We start from the raw sequence: 20,968 nt of genomic DNA, 5'->3' as shown, positions 1-20,968 counted from the left end.
TAGAAAATTCCTCAGATGGGAAATTAATTACAGAATATAGCATTGTTGGTAATTTACTGTTTTTTGTAGCCAGTTATTTATAGAATATAGCACTATTGGTATTATATGACTCCATTTTCTAATTGACATAATACTTAATTATCTGCTCGTTCAAGGGTGCTGATTTAAATTATTGACATAATAATTAATTAGCTGCCAGTTTGAGGGCATTGATTTAAATTATTTTTCTTTATATTGGTGGCATCAGAATGTTTCTCATATGATCTAATTGCCACAATTTTAGGTGAACAATCAGTATGCAAATTTGATGCCAACAGAAGAAGAGATACTTGTGGAAGCATCAGAGAAAGTTGGGAAGTTGAAAATTGGTTTTCAATTGCCAGATGCTGAGTGTAGTGAAATTAAACGACCTAACGTCAGGTAAGATTTTTTACTTTAAAGGGATTCAACTTTTGTTTGGATAATAGTGGTTATTAATTTCTATTCAACATGTTTTTGTTCATTAAGGTAAGCTTTTTTGTATTTTTGCTTTGATGGTTTCAAGTTTTGTTTGATTAATAGCTTTTGTTAATATCTCTTCCACAATTTTTCTCAAATAGATTGTGCTTAGTAGTAATATGATACATGAAGCTTAATGCCATTGTTTGATTATATTATACTTTCTTTTAGCACTAGATGGTTAACATGCATGCATTGCGTTTGGGATTCTTGGGTAGCTAGATTTTCTGGCACGAGTGATTTGAAAAATTTCAGAGTCCATAATTATTAATAATGAAGTTGATAGATATTTTGAGCTGGGGTAGCTTCTCGTAATCTCTTGCATTTTGCACAATGTGTAAGCTATTGAGAAGATGCACACATTAGTTGGACTCCTCATAACTGAGCAATTTCTAACAATAGATAGTGGTCTATTTTTATGACACTAAAATTTGATATAACTTTTATTGTTGACATTTATTTATTTAAGGGTTTTTACTCCATTTTCCTTTCAATTACAAAGAAGGAAACTTTACGAAAAGATGAATGGATTTAAAAAATTGACATGCAAACTGCATATTGGTATACTTATGTCAACATTTGGGAAATTGGTGAGCATTAGTAAAGCAACTTGGATACATGCTATAACTTTAATAGTTATTGTCCAAATCTATCATCACTGGTCCTTTTGGTTGCCAGCACTCTCATGCTGAAAGTATTATTCTGTTGAATTACTATAGAAAACCATCCATGATTGGGATCCCTATAATGTTTATTCCAAGTATAAGTTCATCGAGAGTCTACCTTTTAAGGCACTATCCAAAATAGGTAGTAATTATTAGTTTTATTCTCAAGGATGCTCGTGTTTTTAGTAGTGTTTGGTATTGTGAATGATGGCATTACTTATCTCATAGGCAATTCTAAACGCTATACTGTGATATTTTTGGTATAAATTATCTCATGATTAATTGAGACTTAAACTTTGTCTGTATGCTGGCTTATAATGATATTTTCAGTATTTGCCATTTGGTCCATAAATCTTAAAATAGCTCACTAGTAATATTATGTTGTTCTCTATTAGACTCTAGGTGTAGGTGGTGGTTGAGTATAAATGCTATACTGTGATATTTTTGGTATAAATTATCTCATCATTAATTAAGACTCAACTTTGTGTGTATTGACCAACCCAAGCTTACCTGAACACACCAACCCAAGAGAAACTCAAAGCTGCTATAAACTAGGGTTTTAGGTCAACAAAACTAAAGTTTTCAATATCAGAAAATTTAGCTATTAAAAATGTACAAAAGTGACATGGAATGATGGCTAAATTTAAGAGCGAACTAAGGATAAATTTACAAAAAATTTTAATGTTTAGAATAACATGTAAGAGCAAATAAAGAATGATATGAGCTTTAGAAAATCCCTGAAAATGCATGAAAGCATTTAAATTAGCTTCTCTCTTGCACTTTTAAACAAACCTTATCAACAATTCATGAAATGCTAATAACACAAGATTTTGCTGAAAATTAGCTCTACTTTACCATGAAACAAATTAAAAACGAATTTTGGCATTTCAATAAAATGCTGCAACTGATAAAGGCCAATGCCTTCCCCATTTGGAGCAAATGGAGTCTAGGGTACAAACCAATGTTGTTAAAAGCGCGAGCGGGATTTAATCGGCGCCAGGAAAAAGCGGAAAAAAGCGGGAAAAAAGCGTTTGGCACAAAAATATTCATTTTTTTTCATTTTTTTTCATTTTTTTTCAATTTTTTTCAATTTTTTTAATATCTAAACCATCTACAACATAAAATAAATACATTGACACATAAATATGATAAAAAAACTAATATATAAGATGTTTAATATCATTTCTAGCGCTAAAATCACACATAACATTGAATCATGTCCTGAATAGTAAGTCCTGAGTCCCAACTCAGCCTCAAAATATCAACAAAAAATATGATAATGTATCTCATCATGTCATAATGTCATATACAATAAAATGAAAGTCTAATCCTATTGATTTCCTCTGCCCCTCTTGCGAGAAAATGGCACAACTTTCTCTTTCCCTCTAGATGTAGAAGCTGGTGCCTGTGCTGGTGGAAATGGCAGTGGAGTCTGACGTGCTCTAGACGCTGAAGAACTAGTAGTAGCAGCTACAGGAGGCTGAGGTAGACGGAGACCACGTCCTCTACTGGTGGTAGTGGTAGCCCAGGTAGGCGGTGTCACCTCCTCCTCCTCCACCTGCTCCTCCTCTTGCTCCTGCTCCTGCTCCTCCTCCTCCTCCTCCTCCCCCTCCTCCTCCCCCTCATCCTGCACTAACCAATCATCAGTGGGATCCATGAGAGGCCTCTCGGTCTCAACCCTCCATTCAGCAGTGGTGTCAATCCCATCCAATGAGATGGCTTCCGTATCAGGTGTCTTCTCTAGTTGTCTCACCCACAATCGAAGATTGTAGTAGACATAGACCATGCCATTAAGTCTATGGGACTCCAACCTGTACAAAGTTCATGAAATAATAATTAATAATTAATATTATAAAAAAAATATTGTTTAAAACTTTAATGAATTCAAAAATTTATTTGGAAATTTGCAATATTTTAAATGTTTAAGTGTTAACCTATTGCGCTTCTTGTTGTGTATTTTTTCAAATACACTCCAATTGCGCTCACATCCCGAGGAGCTGCATGTTTGGCTGAGGATGCATACGGCAAGCTTTTGCAAAAGGGGTACTCTGCCACCATACATCTTCCACCATGCGTCTACAACAAAATTACAAATAAAATTTTAAATAAACATAAGAAAAAAATGGAATTTGAAGAGACAATGAAATTTGAAACAAAGTTACAAAGTACAAACTAAAAAATACCTGGCATTTTAATCGTCCTATCAGTGACAGCCATCTCAAAGCCAAATGTGCCACCTGACATCTTATATGTCTCAATTTGTCTAGAGATCTCTATACGTTCTTCTGGAGATCTCACCATCTTCTGGACACAGGTTAATAATCCTTCCACGACCTCAACATCAAAATCAAACCCACATGCATAAGAAAATGCAGGGTTCAGGAAAAGCCCAGCAGCATGAATGGGACGATGGAGTGTGTTGTTCCATCGCTCATCAATGACTTCCCATAGAAGGAGTTGTCTCTGAAACCCATCATCTCCCTTATCATCATAGTAGGACCGAATGGCTTCTTTGGCCCTGTCCATGGCTTCATACAAATAGCCCATTGCGGGCTTCTCACCATCAACCAACCGAAGAACCTTTACCAAAGGTTCAGTAACAGCGCACACCTCCTGCACTCCCGCCCAGAAGTCTTCCTGGTATGAAACTAGTCTGCACACGACCTCTCCTTCTGGTTTGCGGCTCATTGACGAAGCACGCCACTCCTCTGAAAGAAACATTCTCTTCAAATCCCACATAGAATTCAAGAGGGATTGAAGAGATATGAAACTCGTCGCAAACCGTGTAATGGCGGGGCGCACCAACTCTTTGTTGTTGGTGCATTTTCTCATCAAGCTAAGCACAGATGTGTGATTGTAAATAAATTTTGTGATGCTTTTTGATGAGTCAACAATCTCTTTGACAAAGGGAATTTTCCCTATGTCCTCTAACATCAAATCAATACAATGGGCAGCACAAGGTGTCCAAAATAAAGTAGGATGCCTGTTCATAAGCATTCTACCAGTAGCAACATAATTTGCAGCATTGTCCGTTATGACTTGGACAACATTTTCTGCACCCACCTCCAAAATAAACACATCCAGCAAATCACATAAAGTTCTTGCATCTTTGATTTGATGAGATGCATCAACAGATTTGATAAACATAGTCCCCTTGGGACAACTAACCAAGAAGTTTATAAGGGTTCTCCCCTTTTGGTCAGTCCAACCATCTGACATAACAGTGCATCCTGTTTGTGCCCATGATGCCCTAAAATCCTCCAATCTTTGGGTGCAGTCACGCTTTTCATCTTAAAGAAGCCGGCCTCTGAAATCATGAAGAGAAGGGATTTTGTACCCCGGGCCAACACTGGCAATAGCATCAACAGTAGGTTGGAAAAATGGATTATTCCTTATAATGCTGAAAGGAATATCACTCCAGAGGAGAAATTTTGTCATCAACCTGTCAGCTTGTTCTTTTTCAGTTCTTTTTAGCATTGAACCGATAGTTGGGTGTGAACCAGGTGTGGTTCGAGGAACAAAATATGATGATGCAGCTACCGGATTGACTGACGCTGCAGTAGAACCAGTGCCACTTGGCCCACTTCCTTCAGCTGACCTTTTTAGTTGCCTTTTGAGTTCTTCTTTGGCCTCTCTAGTGTGCTCTAATTCTCCCAATGCTTTCATGGCTCTTTGGATAATTTCAGGACTTGTATTTATACAGGGCCCCACATCATGTCCAGGGATTTGTGCAAGGTGGAACTTCAACCTGTACACCCCCCCGAATATCTCCTTTCCACACAACTTGCAATACAAGTTTTGTCTATCATTCGGAGTTTTAGGTTCACCATATTCCCAGAAAGGATCCAATTTCCTTGGCATGTTTGTTTTTGAATTTTGAATTTGCAAACCTATGGAAAAATAAGGATTAGGAAATAGGAATTTAGGATTACATAATACAAATTACAATTTAGCATTTACAAAATTACAAGTTAATTATTTCCAAAATCCCAATTTCCAAACCCAAGTTACCCAACCAAATGCCAATGGCAAATGCCAAAAAACAATGAAAATTCAAAAAAAAAAAAACAATGTTTAAAAAAAATGAGAAAATAAAAATAAAAAAATTGGTTCTCATAGTCATAACAAATTACCCATCCCAAATCAATGAAAAATTACAAAAAATTCTTTAAAAACAATGAAAAACAAAGTTTTTATAGAAGCAAAACAAAAAAAAAATAATCTACATACCTTTTTTATGGACAAATTGGTGATCTTGTCTTGGATTTCTCCTAAAACCACTTGGATTCGCTCCCAAATTCGACGGAAACCCTTCAGCTCCTCTCCCTCACCTCTTCTCCTCCTCCTCGGCGCGCAGACAACATAATGACATAAAAAAAATCGTTTTTTGCCTATTAAAAGCCCACTGCCCCGACCATCTGCGATTTTTTCGAAAAAATCGCGATTTTTTCCGAAAAAATCGGTATAAAAAAAAAGCCGCGATTTTTTGGTATAAAAATCGCGATTTAAGCGGGTAGGGGAAAAAATCGCGATTTTATCGCGATTTTAACAACACTGGTACAAACCAATCTAAGATTTTTTTAGGAGCAATTCTAAATCCAAACAAAAACAATGTTGCTGACATTAGCATCGGGATAAATTCAGAAAGGGTTTATAAAAGATTTTTGTTTGTTTGTTTGTTGTTTTTATTTTTTATTTTTTCGTGTTTTTTGTTTTTTTGTTTTTGTTTTTGTAAAAATCAGGTAAATATAGAATAAATTCAACAAAGGTCTAACAAAAATCATAAAAATCAGGAAAATATTGACAAACAAAATTCAGAAAGGGTTTATAAAAGATTTTTGTTTGTTTGTTTGTTGTTTTTATTTTTTTATTTTTTCGTGTTTTTTGTTTTTGTTTTTGTAAAAATCAGGTAAATATAGAATAAATTCAACAAAGGTCTAACAAAAATCATAAAAATCAGGAAAATATTGACAAACATCAACAAGTTAAAAAAATACAAAAATATTCATTTTTTTTCATTTTGTTTGTTTGTTAACTTATAAAGAAACCCCAACGTTAAATAAATGCATTGCCACATAAATATGCGAACAAGAGTAATATATAATGTGTATTATGTCTAGTGCCATATCACACATCTAGTGAATCATGTCCTGAATCTTGAGTCTTAACTAAGCTTCCAAATATAAAAAAAATAATAATAAATGTATCCCATCATATGGAGGCATCTACAATGAAATCAGATACAAAAGCTAGTCATTTGCTCTGCCTCTTTTATGGGCAAAGGTAATGGCTTTTCCTCTAGATGAAGGTTGTTCTAGGGTTGGCATTGGATTCTAACCTCCTCTAGAAGTAGGAGGTAGACTTTGATGTCCTCTACTGATGCCCATGCTACTGCTAAGTCCAACTCGCTGTTTGAGTCTGTGAAGGTGGTGGTGTCACCTTTTCCTCCTCCTCCTCTTCTACCTCTCCTTCCCTTGCTAACTCCTTTGGTGTCCCTTTCTAACCAATCAGACACTGATTTTATGACAGGCCTCTCGGTCTCAACTCTCCATGCAGTAGTGGCGTCAGTCCCATCTGGTGCCAGTCCCATCCACTGAGATGGTGTCCACGTCAGGTGTTTTCTGGAGTTTCCTCACGTGCAAATGGAGATTATAGTAGATGTAGACCATGGCATTCTGTTCAGCTTGGCATTGGAAGATAAATGATTGAAAACACTGATGAATCAATGGCTCAGTAGAAGTTGTTACTACTAAATGTTTTCCTGTCTAAAGATTTAGACATCCAAATGATGATTTAATCTTCATCATTAATGTAATATTTAAATCTATGTTTTCATGTTTTTTGCAACTAAGTTGGCATTCTGCATGCTATGATTATTCAATCATCATCATTAATCCAATATTTAAATCTGTTTTTTTTTTTTTTTATGTTTTTCCAACTAACTTGACATGCTTTCATTTGAACACACACACACACATCAAAGAATAATAAAATATAATTTATATAAAAAATGCTCCCAGATTGTTCCATTCATGGAAGCTTTTGAAAATTGGTGCTTCTCGCCCCACTTCTCTCTACAACTTCCCTTTGGTTTTGAACAGTGTAGCTGCAAACATCGTGCTTGCTCAAAGTTATTTTTGTTTTTGTTTTTGTTTTCTATTCTTGGTTTTTCGAACAAGCATGTAAAATGACCATTATGGGAGTGTGTTAGAGATAGTGTTCATAACTAGGACTGAGGTTTAATAAAGTCGCACTAGTAAAGTACTGCAATAAGGAGTTATTTATGTAGTAGTTAACAAGTGATGTAATAATGAGTTATTTTAGGTATTTGAGGGTTACATAACATCTCTTATTCTACTATGTAATGAGACATTGCATCAGCCAGTTTCATATGAATCAACCCATTAATTGTTATTTGAAAGTGTAGTCCTGTGCATACTTTTGTGTGTAAAACTCACTGTAATGTTTGGATCTGTGCAATAAAACCTTAAGTTGTAGTTTCTGGATTGTTACAAGGTTTGTCCTACAATTTTCGACAAACTCTGCTCTATGTATACAACATAGTATTCAAAACTGGAACTGGTGACCGGACCGGTCCACACCTATAAAACTGGTTTTTGAACTGGAACTGGACTGGTCAGATCTCAATGAACTAGTCTTTAAAAAAATACATGAAATAATTATTTTTTAATGAAAGAAAACTATTTTTAAGATTTAAAACCATGATTCCAAACCAATAGAGAGAAAATATGCGAGGTTTTCTCATCTATATACCATGTAAAGGCGAATATATTCAAATGTCACTGAGTGCAATGTTGAATTTGTAGCTATAGTCGGTCTTCATATTGATATATTTTGTTCATAAGAAATTCAAATTTTGTATTTATCAAAAGAACAAAGTTTAAGTTTTTGAATATTGATTTTTGGCTCCGAAGGCCCTACATATCCTAGAAGGTGGCTCAGCTAGCATTCACACCCATTCAACCTCATGAAGTGGCTATAAATAAGAGTTCTTCGCCCTCTTCAAAGGCTAACTCGTCTGAGCATACATAAGACAATTCTGGGCACACAAATTAAGTTTAGAAGCAGATAAAAGGTGAAGAAGTCTCCTTGGAATAACAAATCATCTCTGTGATCCATATCTGTTCAAGAAGGTCAAAGTTTTTGACTTGTACTCTGTGCATGAGCTGAATTAAATGACATATTATTCTGTGATTCCTTTCTTGGAGAAAGGTTCAAACTCTGTGACATATTACCTTTGCAAAAGGGTCCAAACTTGTGGGTGCCATTTGTGACAGCAGACTGAACCTGTGGATGCTTGTAACAGAGATCTGAACCTGTGGATGAGTGACAGAAGACTGAACCTGTGGATGAGTGTGACAGAAGACCGAACCCGTGGATGAGTGTGACAGAGGTCTAAACCTGTGATTGATAATAGTGTTGGAGGGCATAATGATTCTGAGGGAAATCTTCTATGTTCAGGGGTCTGACTTGGACACTTGGTGAATGCTAGTTAGGTTGACCATAATCTTTGACTTTGATATCTCTTGTTGGATTTGTTCTCCAAGGATTGCTGGGTTTTCCCCTTTGTGGGTTTTGCTCAGGTCATTGACCTAAAATTTCTGGTGTCTCTTTGTGCATTGTGATTTCCATTTTCTTTATACTTGGATAATTGAATGTGTAATTGCTTGGTGAAATAATTGAATGAAATAAATGCTGAAAAGAAAACATATATATGAGTCACAAGTAATTATCATGATAAGAACTTCTAGTTTGCACTTGAATTTCAACATGCAATACATATCAGGAACAAAATACATAATCAATGATGCTCTAAATAGCCTCTAGAGTCCACAAACAATGTACAGTCCACAAACAATGTACAAGCTATGGGGCCACTCGCCTACTACAATTCTACATATCAATGATCAACATGATCAGTCCTCATCATGATCAAACTCATCACCATTACTAGACATGGGATCATCAACATGAGTTACATAAATCATCTGGCTCAGAGTCCGAGGACTCGTCAAACTCCTCTGCAACCTCAGTAGTAGTAGTAGCAAAATTAGACATCAAAACTACAGATCACTGACAACATGATCACTCATGAAACACATCATTGATTCAATACTACTAGAAATGGGATCATCAACAAGAGCTCCATAAATATCATCTAGCTCAAAGTCTTCAGACTTGGATTGCTCAACTTTATGATATTGTAGAAATTAAAAAAGTTTAACATGTCTAACTAATGATTTTGTTTTGAGTGAAGGGTTCATCTCCTCAACATTATGATATGGTAGAAAAAGCTTAGCCTGCCTAACCAATTATTTTCCTTTGAGTGAAGTGTACATTTTTGTTAAGACCATGGTAGAGGAGGTCAACAATCATTACAACCAACATCAACGAAGTTCAACAATCAATGCCACCAACATCAAGGTACTTGAAGGGCTTCATGCTCTTGATCAAATGCCAATCTCATACGCTCACGTATGACAGAATCAAATGGAAACATTGCAATCCCCTCAAATCTTGAAATCCTAAAAACCATTAACTATGCTAAATTTTGAGTGAAATCTAAAATTCTAGTTTCTCGATATGAAATCCAAGAGGTCGAGACCACTCTCAAACATCCCAAGTCATTTCATGGTAGTGTTAAAAATTTAAGTAAAAGTGACATTCACTTTTACTTTAAGAATTTAACATTACCATTGATTGCCAATGTTGCTATGGTTGAGATGTGTGAGGCAAATGAGTGGGGAGGCATGCTTTTAAAGGCTTGGAGGGGCTGTTTTTAGAGGGAAACAGCCACTAGTTTCCCTCAAAACCACTCAAGCATGCCCAGAAGGTATCCTGTGGGGTCTGCGGCCACACTGGTAATGAACTGGTTGGTTTATGATGGAACTGTCCAATTTATGGAAAAAAAATGGCCGGTTCCATCATAAACTGGCTTGTTTATGGCTGGTTTGAATCAAACCCTAGGCCTCCAGGACTACTAACCAGGTTTAATGACTGGTTTGAACATGGCGGCTAATCAACTGGCCGGTTTGACCTGGTCGGTTTTGAATACTATGGTATATAATTGGATGATTAATTTATAGGTAAAATAGATCATTTTTTTTTTTTTTTACTAGTAACACCCTTTGCACCCAAAAATAGAAGATTTAGACCTGAGCAGCATCTAAATTACCAGCTTAAATTCTATGGCAGTAATTCTGGATGCTATTCATGCAGTTATGCTGTATGTTGTATATGTTTTTGAAATTTGTTTGATATACATGCACACAATTCTTTTTTTTTCCTCATCGAAATACCTGTCTGTCAGATGTCTGGACTCTGGACTTTGCAGTGCCCTTATTGGTTTAGAAATATTTTGATTTAACTAATATATGAATTATTTGTAACAGGTTGGGTTCTGGAATGGGACCTCTTTATATCTCATGTTATGATATTTATTCAAATCGGATGGCTTTTAAGGTTTATCCGTCGCTTAATGTGCGTGTTTATAAGATGGAAACACCAGTGAATATTAAGATAGAGAAGCCATCTGGATGTCTCATACAAGGAAAAATGTTTCTGCAAGTTCCGGTACACTTAAGCCCTTTCCTGCAAGGACTTAATGAAGTTGCATTAAGCACACATTCCTGAAATTTTTCTTTTTCAGAAACATATTTCAATTATCCATCTCTGTAATGCAAGTTTTCTTAAGAATTTGTTCAAGGGAAATTTGCAATGTTGGATAGCGAACCCAATTTTGAAATATGGACAATTGAGTGACATTATTTTCCATATTCTACAGTTATTGAATTTATTTTGCCTCATGCAACAGAAAATTTTGTTTGGGGGAGGCAAACTGGATGAGTTGCGGCCTAGTTTTGAAGCAACCTTGCGTATTGGTTCCAAGGATTCTTGTTTTGCTGAACTGCCTATAGCAGGTAGAAGTTCTGCACTAATCTCAGTTGAATATCTAGTGAAGATATAGCTGTGAGGTCTATTATTGGGGTCATTGTCATTTATAGATCTAGCCAACCTGCAATGTTTTTAAAGGACTAATCAGTAATCAATGATATTTTTTTTCCTTTACTCAGTTTTACCAGGAGAGATGTGCTCTGTGAAGTTGAGTAATGCTGAACTTGATAACTGCTTGCGTCCTGGAGATGTTATTCATAAACTTAAGCTGCAGGTAAGACAGTAGAATATTAAGCTATTATGAGGGATTTCAAGCAGTAAAACATTGTATACAGTCAGCATAGAGCGCAATATATGAATATTTCCAACAAATGCGAGTGTGTATATCATAATATGTTTTATACAAATAAACATAGACATCAAAGAACACTGTTTTACAATTGCTGAACTAACATGACTTCCGGGTTCCAGATCTAGTTTCAAAATGCTGTTTTGATAAAATAAAGACCTTAGTGGTGACTACTTGTGTAATTACTATTATAGTCATTTGCACTTTAGCAGTTCTGTGATGCTTGTTTTTAGAACATCAATGATATAAATCCAATTCTAACAGGGAATTCCTGACAATAAAGTGTAAGTGTTGCAAAAGGTAACGGTTAAGGCTGATATGATATAAAACTGAAACTTTAGTGTTAATATTCTCTCTTTGTAGATAAAAACTGTTCTGGTCAATACTAAGGAATTGTTTGGACCCCTGAAAGTGGAAATGTGTGAGTGATTCAGTGGGAAAAGAGAGATGAGATAAGATAGGACAAATATATAAATGTCGAACAAATGACTACATAAGGTCAATGGGACTGCTGAGTACATAGATGTGAATACAAAATGTGAGTACTAAAAGGTCTCCTATACAATGAACAAGAAGTAAAGAGTGAGCATGAAGTATACATGCGAAAACATGAGGGTACGAAAACATGAGAAACCCTCGGATCCAAGTGTGGGGAGCTGCAATGGCAAGGAGATGTGTAGAGGAAAAGGATCTAGGGATTGGGCCGTGATCCACTAGATCTACCTTTTCCTAACATGAGGAAGAATGAGGAAAAATCAAGATACAATGATGCCCTGAAGAAGAGCTAGGGGAAGATTTGGACCCTCTACAACAATATTTCCTGGATGCTATAACTAGCTGCTGTTTTCTAGGTGATTTGATTTTCTTGCTGTTAAAGGATTTGGTCTAGTGATGTCTCTGAGGTCTTGGGGTGGGGAAATGGTCCCTCTAGATTGTGTTATGACTCAAATTAGTAGTGTTGTCAAGGTTCAACCAAAACTGTTGTATGGTAAGCACTGTTAGGAGCATGCCCAATGTTATGTCAGCATATTTCTCGTGCTTTAGGCCAACTCCCACTAAATGCCACAGGTGGTATCCCTACACACAACTCAACCATGACATGATAGACCAGTGCCTAAAAGGAAATATATGGAAGAGGTAGGAGTTAGTTAAATGACCAACTTATTATTTGTAAATATAATTTATAAACAAACTAATATTGCAGACTAGTGGTGAGAAATTACTAAATATGATAAGAAAATGAGCTTAAAACACCACAAGTTGAGTATGATAGCTTCTAACCACAATAGAAGATAACATAAAACTCTTATACCTGTTATATATGGCTGTATGAAGAAAAAAATTGCTGTTGAGAGATGTTACTTTAATATCTCTGAAAGTTGTGGCAGGCCAACAAGCATAGGGCCACTTCACGGGCTTGAAAATAGCCTTTAGTGAACCTGAAATGCAAGGGGCTTTGTTGGAGATGTTAGTACTGTTGCCTCAAAACTTAGCAGGTCTTGTAAGACAAGGTAGACCAAGGGACAACAATATGAGGTGTGGCCCTCTGTTACCACAACCACTACCTCTGCTCTTTGGTGGTCTTTCACCACAAGGGAGGCTTCATTATGCTAGGTCACCTAATGAAATATCTAGTCCAAGGGAAAAGGTGACAATATAGGCCAAGGAAGGATGATCTTTTTAAGAACAAGGTTGAGCTAGCAAGTCTAGGGCAATGCACATTTTCCATAAGGCCCAGTTAGGGCACAATGTGACCTAGGCTTAAGGAATAAGCAATGTCAAAAGGCTTATCTAGAATCACAACTACAAAAAAAGGCTTACAATCAATATATATATATATATATATTCAATTTATGGCACAAGAAATGTTTTAAAACTCGGACTTTGGTTCTGAAACAACTGAGGGTTGGCTTCGACTTCGACTCGGTATCGACTCGGCCAGTTTGATTTCAATGACTCGGTCGTTGTCAAGAATACATTAAATATTTCTTTTTATAAAAAAACATAATTTTAAAGATTTTCATTCATGTTTCCAAACACAAAGCTTTAGAATATAGAGAGAAGACAACATATGATCAAAGTAGGCTCATGAATATATCCATTATATCAAAATGGTACCCAGTGCATTGTCCAATACAAAGTTCATACTTAGCCACCAATGCCAGGATTCTTTTCTGCCTCAGCGTAAGGACAATCACTAGAATACAACAACAATAATACCAATTCTCTACCCCTAATGAAGTCTCGAAGCCCTTGATTTAATTCTGGTCCTGTCAAGTTCCAGAACAATTAGAGGTAAATATGTATTTATTAGTCCATTGCCAGAACGTTTGGAATTTTAAAAATATTGTATGGCTCAATGCATTGTTTCAGTTTTTTAATTCATGCTGCTAGGATAACCATACTTCGGCCTTGTAATTTTCAAAACTTTCTCACAGTGATAGATTACTTTAGGGCTATAAATAGGCAACAAAGAACAACCCAACAATCCATATGCAGGAGGCGGAACAACTTTAGACAAATGTGCTTTAGCATTTTTGTCAAAGCGCCGAGCCGACCGAGTTGTTACCGAGCTGACTGAGTCATTACCAAGTCGGCCGAGTTGTTACTGAGTTGATTGAGTCAATCACTGGCTTGGTAACAACCACGCCAGTCATTCCGTTTCCGCTGCTGAGCGACCCGGCCCTGTATTAGCTCAGTCTGACTCCGACTCGGCCGTTTTTTAAAGAAATGGGCACATGAAGCCTTTAACAAGCCTCAAGTTGAAGCCTAGGAAAAACTAGGGCTTTCCTAGGGCACAATTTATCTATGGAAAATTATGTTAGCCCTAAAATTGAGAAATTAGGCACAAGAAAAGGTTGACTTTGAGGAAAATACCTCCCTACCAAGTGTTGAATCCTTGCACAATGCAACACTCTCTGCCTTAGTTGAAATTTATGCCCTAATCCTAGTTAGCAGCTTTCCTTAAGAGGTTGAATTTCAGGTTTTGGGATGAAGAATGTGTTTTGAAGTTGAATTTAGGTGTGATCAACAATGTGACCAAGGCCATTGCCTTGACCTTGGATGATGGAGTCTATGGGATTTCAATCATAGGAGAAAATACCAAACCCTAGCATAGAGTAAGAGAAACATGAAACCCTAGGTGTCAAACTTTAGCTATCTTTTTTGTGAGGGATCAAAGTCAATGAGGAGAGCTCGCTGAAAGATTCAATCATGGGATTGTCAGACAAACTCTATAGTGGGTAATGCATACAATACTATTGCTTAGATTCCATCGAAGGATTTTCAATAATAATTAGCACATAGAAACCCTAGAAAATTAGCCATTCCATACAGTAGCCACAATTATAAAGATTTATCAAATACAAGGAAAACTTACAAGAAACAATGCATGGATCGAGCCTTTATTGCTTCAAAATGACATCTCCAATACCAAAGAATAGCTCCATAACCAAAAATATTCCATTGATCACTTCTCCACAAGAGACTTGGTACATTTCAGCGAGGTCAAAATATCTGAGAGGGCTGAATTAGATCACAAGTGATGATGAAAATGAAATTTTTATAACCTCTATTTATATGAGGTTTAGCTCACTTGTTTTAGCCTAATGAAGCCCTTGAAATCAAGTTTGACATTAAATGGCCTTGGGTTACAAGCCAAACCATTAGCTAATGATAAAATAGACCAATCTAAACCGCACATGTGAGTCATAACTTCTTTAAAATCTGAAGTCATGCCCAATTAGGGCTCAAGATGCCATCCTAAAGTTTGCTGAGGTGTCAAATTGTGAGTAGATTCCTGGATGATCCAAAATTTGAGGGATGGCCCTCAAATCCACCTTGATGTCTCTTGTGGGGTCCGAAGTTTCAGCTGGGGTGCCATCAAGTGGTCTCTAGCAGTAGGGCTTCCTCTGGCTCAACAAGCCCTCCCTAGTCTCTTAGTGGGAGACCATCTTCTTTTAGGCTCTGAATCAACTCCTACCCATTCGGTCGTGTGAAGGCCAGCCTCGGGGCATACTGGGTAGTGGCGTCATCATAAAAAATCCTCAAAACCAGGTCAAAGTTGACCAACATCTTGTGTCTTGGAGGTACTTTGGGACATGTGTCACTTGCTAGTGCTATTAGTAAGCTCCAGCTTCTCAACGCTATGCACCTGCTTAAACCATGTACTTCTATGAAATGCTCAAGTGCTTATGGAGTGGTTGCCCTTTGGGGCCTGGCTATAGTGTTCCACCTGACAAAAGCAACATGAATTCTAGTGAAAGCAGGCATCCATCAGAGACTAAGATAAATAATGCATCTAAGTGAACCAAACGTGAATATTAAAGGTGTATTGGTACTTCAAACAAAGATCACCTTCCCAAATCAAGACCAAGTCCTCACAAAGACGTTTTCTCTCTTGGCAGGGGTGGCTAATGGTCAACCCTATTAGGTGCTTATAGCCCCTAACGGGAGGTGACATGTCCTTGATCAACCCCTCAATTGTTAGGTGTTAGCATATAATTATGTGGTAATGGAGGGAAGAAGACTTCATGGTCAAGTTCCATGGTCAAAGGGACAAGCTTATGGGAGTGTCCACATCCCGAGTGTATGGGTGTGAGGAGGGAGCATTTGTGGATGCATGAGTTACGAGCTTAGCCTGATGTTTCCACTCGTCTTGTGCGCCTCTACTACTTGATTATTCCTTGTATTTCCACATATAGCTCAAGGGTTAGAGTTTGCTTTTTATGATGTAGCTGTTTTATTACACCTTAAGACCAGTATGCTTATTGCTCATCGGGGTTGGGACATGTAAGGGTTCCTTTTGATGTAATGGACATCTCATGTGCTCAAAAATTGGGTGATGGCCATATGAGGAAGGTAGAGCTCATGATAGGCTTTTGCCCATGTGCTAATCTCTATGTCCCAACCACTTTGTTTTTCTTTCTTTTGTTTTGTTGTGGGCCGTGGCCATGATATGCATTTTCTTTTCTTTTAGTTGCATAAACCTCCTAGGGAATTTTTTTTGGGCCCCACTCAAGGTATGTGAACACATGAATGCCAAATCCCCAAGAGTGAATGACAAGTTGTGAGAATTGACGTGAGATATGGGGCTTGTAATGTGGCATGGAAAATGTTATGTATGGTATAGGGAAAATGGAACACGCTATTTCAATCATGGCTTTCCATGTAGTTCCCTTCTTATAACACAAAGGGTCTTAATGGAGGTCACACTAGACCAAGGCTATTTGGAAGCGGGAAGCAAAAGGAGGAGCAGGGAGCGAAAATTTTCAAAAGCTTCTGGGACCGAAGTGAATCAGGAGTGATTTTTTTTTTTTATGCATATATGTGTGTGTGTGTGTGCGCCAACAAAAGCATGTAGAATGATGAATTAGTTATAAAAAACATAAAAACATTGATTAAACCATATGACATCAATCATCTAGTAGTTATAATCTTCATCAACCACAGGTCCACAAGTTACAACATCTCGATTCTCATCATGTTGGGTGTGAAGCATGATTATCTTCCTAATTTAGAGTTCTTGTTTCGGTCGCATTTGGATCTGTTTTTATGAGGGAATTGTATTGTGGCTGGGTATTATTCTATATCTATTCCTATCTTTTGCTAGCACTTGATCACAAGTTTTGACTCATACAATCTTATTTTCATCACATGGCATAATCTTGTAGATATGCTTTCTTACACAAGTATATGAACTAGTGTAGGTTGTTTTACATTGGGAGCATGTAAAATTTAGCTTTGTCACATACTTTTACAAGTGTGTTGAACAAAGAGTGAATTTTTTTTGTGAAGAAAAGCTAGGGAGCAATTTTTTTTTGCGGAAGCACGCTCTCGAAAATTTCTCTCAAACGAGAGCAATTTGGGAGTGTGCTCCCAAGGTCACTCCTTGAGCACTTCAGTGCGGAGCACACTTTAGGTGTGGAGGTTGGGGGGACGCTATCCTGCATCATTGCAGTAGACTAATAGTGTCAAAGATTAACCCCCTTGGTAAGGTGAGAGAACAAAATTACAGTGAAGGTCTGTCAACCTTCTAAATCACCACATTGTCCATACTAAATGCACAAAACAAACACGTATGCACTTGATAGCAAAATGATCAAAGTACATTTTCAGTGGTAGCCCACCTTCAAGCAAGTGTCAATGCTGAATGGTGATAGGCACATGGCTAACGCAAATGGCGAAGGTGTTGTTTCAAAATCTAGCAGGCCTTGGAGAGGGGTGCCCTACAATGCTAAAAGTAGACCAAGTGACAACAATGAGGTAGTGGCACATTGTCACCCAATGGGAGGAGTCTTGGTAAGTTAGAAGGTCACCTAATAGGTGTTCTAGGATTGAGGTGCAAGGTGACTTAATGAGGTCTTCTACAAGAGAGACACAATTTAGTTTCAAGGCTCCAAGATGAAGCAATTCACCATATTTCTAGAGGCCTAGATTTGAAGGTGGAAGACTTAGGGCTTGGTTGATAAGTTGAGTGTTGGGTGGCCATAGGTCAACGCGAGAAGAAAGGGCTTGAAAATGTATCTATCAACAAGATTCATGCACATGAAACCCACAAACAAGCCCACGAGTTGAAGCAACACCAAACTAGGGTTTTCCCTTTAGGCAAACAACTAGGGCAAAGTAATTTATGGACAAGATTGAAGTGGAAGCCCACCAAGAGAAGGGATTTTGTGGAAAATACACTCTTCTTGATGTTTAAGCTCTTCAATACCAAAATTTTACCTTCCCTAGGGATTCACACCAAGCCCTAGTTGGTGGGCTTGGTCAATTAGAGAGAGGAATTTATGGAGAAAGGAAGTGTTTGATCACCAACAAAATAGGCCAATGCCTTGTTCCTCGGGAGTATGGAGTCTATGATCTGATGGATCGGCCAAAGGTTTTCTAAGGAGGTCGATGTCTTGATGCCCTAACACCAAAGCTCAAGCAATTATCTATGCAATGTGCAATGAAATTTTCATGGGAGAGCTAGTTAGAGTTCATCACGAGGACATTCATTTGCATGTTACTATGAGTAATGCATGCAATAGATCATTTAGATAACATTCAATAAATTTTCAATAAATTAGGGCACAATAGAAAGACCTAGATTCAACATTATTCCATACATTGGAGATGTGGAAAGATAAATATTCAACAATGGGTGCACTCACAAGATAACATGCGAAATATTCCATCCATTGATTCAAAGAATAGCTCCAAAGACGAACGCTTTAGCTCCAAATATTAAAATGCATCAATAGATCCAAATTCTCCACAAGAAAGAAGGCCGAATTTACTAGAGAAGTTGAATTTCTCAAGTTGTGAGGATGATTTGATTCAAATGAGCCTCCCTCTCTTTATACGAGGGATTCAAGTTCCTATTTTAGCTAAGGATCCCTGTAAAATCATAAAATAATGTGAAATAACAAGTTAGGTCGCAAGATGACCTAATAACTGATGATAAAACATCAAAATAGGCCACATGTGTGAGCTTTAGGAGAGAACATTCGGAGCTTATACATCCATAGGGCTGTTTTGAGCAAGCATTGAGGGCTAAGGTTGCCAATATGTGAGTAGAAGCCCTCTAAAATCATTTCCTAAGGGTTGGCCCTTAGGTCTCTATCAATCTCTGTTGACCCCAATTTTCACTTGGGCCACAAAAGTGGTCTCATGGGTCTTTAGGTGGTCGAAATGCTTGTGTCCGGTCCGACTCCCAAGGTGGTGCTAGCCCTAACATGTGTTAATGTGTGAGATCGTCATCCTCTAGGGTCTTAATCAATTGCCATCCCTTTAAAACTGCTAAGTCGATAGGGGGAACGTTAGGTCCATGTGCATCATCCCTAAAATTCATCGATGAAAGACAAAGCGCTAGAATGTTGTGGGTGCTGGAGGTGCACACAGATGTGTATGATGCTCTATTGTTGCTTTGTTAAATTATGGTATGTTCTATGCTTAGAGCAGTTTACTTATTTTTCTTCTTATTAGCCACAGATTAGCAATCACATATACATTAAGTAAAGTGCAGATAGAACATTAAATGATCAACAGAAGACAAGCCAAGACAAGAGACACAAGATGTGGTGGCTAGCCAGGGACAAACCCTAATGCGGGGAAACCCTTTGATCAAGTCTTCTTTTATCTTCAATAGTTCAGTAGAGAGAAATAGTACAAAATCTGAATTATGTAATTTTATATCAGTAGTAGCAAACCCTAGATCAACAAAGTCAAACTTGGTCAAACTAGTTGAAATTGACCTCTAAAATACTTGGTCAATTTCCAGTCAAATTGTCCTCGAATAGCCTCAAGAAACAACCCTTGAACAACCCCAAAAGTTCAGTGAATTTGCAAATTTCTGAAGTCAACTTGCAGCCCTAAACTAGGGTAGTCAATATTGGTCAAACTAGAGGTCAGATCACCTCGATTTTTGTGCCAAAAATTTCGGCCTGCCTAGGAGAGGCAACCACACCTAATCTGCACTTCTGGAAGGTCAACGCTGGTCAAAGAGATGACCTGCTGCCCAAACGTCCTTCTTTTTGCATCTTCCTTGCCTTAGGACGTCTTCCTTTCAGCCACATGTGAGAGAGAGAGAGAGAGAGGCTCCTTTTATGCGTAGGGGAGAGAGAGAGAAGATGAGTGAATTGAATTGTCCAAACGAGGAGAATGCTCCTTGTATTTATATGCAAACATTGAGGTTGAATAGACATGACTGTTGGGATTTTGAGCTTACATAAGTTTGTTGGCCAACCTTGACAATTTGTCCATGACTCCATAATCAAAATAAATTCATATCTCCATAAATACTTATTGGAATCGGCTAAGTTGCACGAAACGGGGAAACGCGGAAGCGAAACGAAACGGGGAAGCGAAACGAAACGCGACCTCCCCAAATTTTGGAAACGGGGAAACGCGAATATATATAATATATATATATATAGAGAGAGAGAGAGAGAGAGAGAGAGAGAGAGAGAGAGAGAAGACACAGCTTAGAAACCCTAAAACAGCTTCTAGAACAGCTTAGAAACCCTAAAAAAATTTCTAGAACAGCTTAGAAACCCTAGAAACAGCTTCTAGAACAGCTTAGAAACCCTAAAAAAATTTAAAAACTAATTAGAAAAATTTTTTTTTTAAAAAAACAAGTCATTTTTTTGGGGAAACGGGGCCCGTACGGCCTGGAAACGCGTTTCCGGCCGTACGGGCACGTTTCCTGCAACTTAGGGAATCGGAAAACCTGCCCGTACGGCCGGAAACGCGTTTCCAGGCCGTACGGTACGCGGAAACGCGTTTCCGTTTCGTTTCCGGCCGGAAACGGACCCCTAGGGCACGTTTCCTGCAACTTAGGGAATCGGATGATCTTTCGATCAATCCTACACCTCTTGATGAGAGGAATCTAGGAAAAATATCATAAGCCATAAATAAGGTGATCCACATGGAGTTTGGCCCTAGTTGCCAATTTTAACACTCCCTCTCAACTAGGGAGAACTTCATCTGCAATCTGTCAGACTGTCGCTGCTATCCATCCTGCATTGTCCTGTACAGTTTGACCCCACTCTGCTTTGCT

At 37.7% G+C, this 20,968-nt stretch overlaps 1 protein-coding gene across 2 annotated transcripts in view; it reads left to right on the top strand.

Annotated features, from left to right (window-relative positions):
* Positions 1-20,968, top strand: part of GMI1 (gamma-irradiation and mitomycin c induced 1) — a 391,650-nt gene that overhangs the window by 163,713 nt on the left and 206,969 nt on the right. For both annotated transcript variants that reach the window (XM_089395476.1, XM_089395477.1), the window contains 4 exons: positions 284-420; positions 10,577-10,757; positions 10,999-11,104; positions 11,258-11,352. In XM_089395476.1, the coding sequence (XP_089251602.1) occupies positions 284-420; positions 10,577-10,757; positions 10,999-11,104; positions 11,258-11,352 (519 nt within the window). The remainder of the gene's footprint in view (positions 1-283; positions 421-10,576; positions 10,758-10,998; positions 11,105-11,257; positions 11,353-20,968) is intronic.

The sequence above is a fragment of the Pinus tabuliformis genome, chromosome 1_2, assembly GCF_031772625.1.
Source record: "Pinus tabuliformis cultivar Carrire ecotype Pingquan chromosome 1_2, CPIR1, whole genome shotgun sequence".
Lineage (NCBI taxonomy): Eukaryota > Viridiplantae > Streptophyta > Pinopsida > Pinales > Pinaceae > Pinus > Pinus tabuliformis.
The sequence above is the reverse complement of the archived record's forward strand: the minus strand, read 5'-3'. Positions and strand labels throughout refer to the sequence as shown.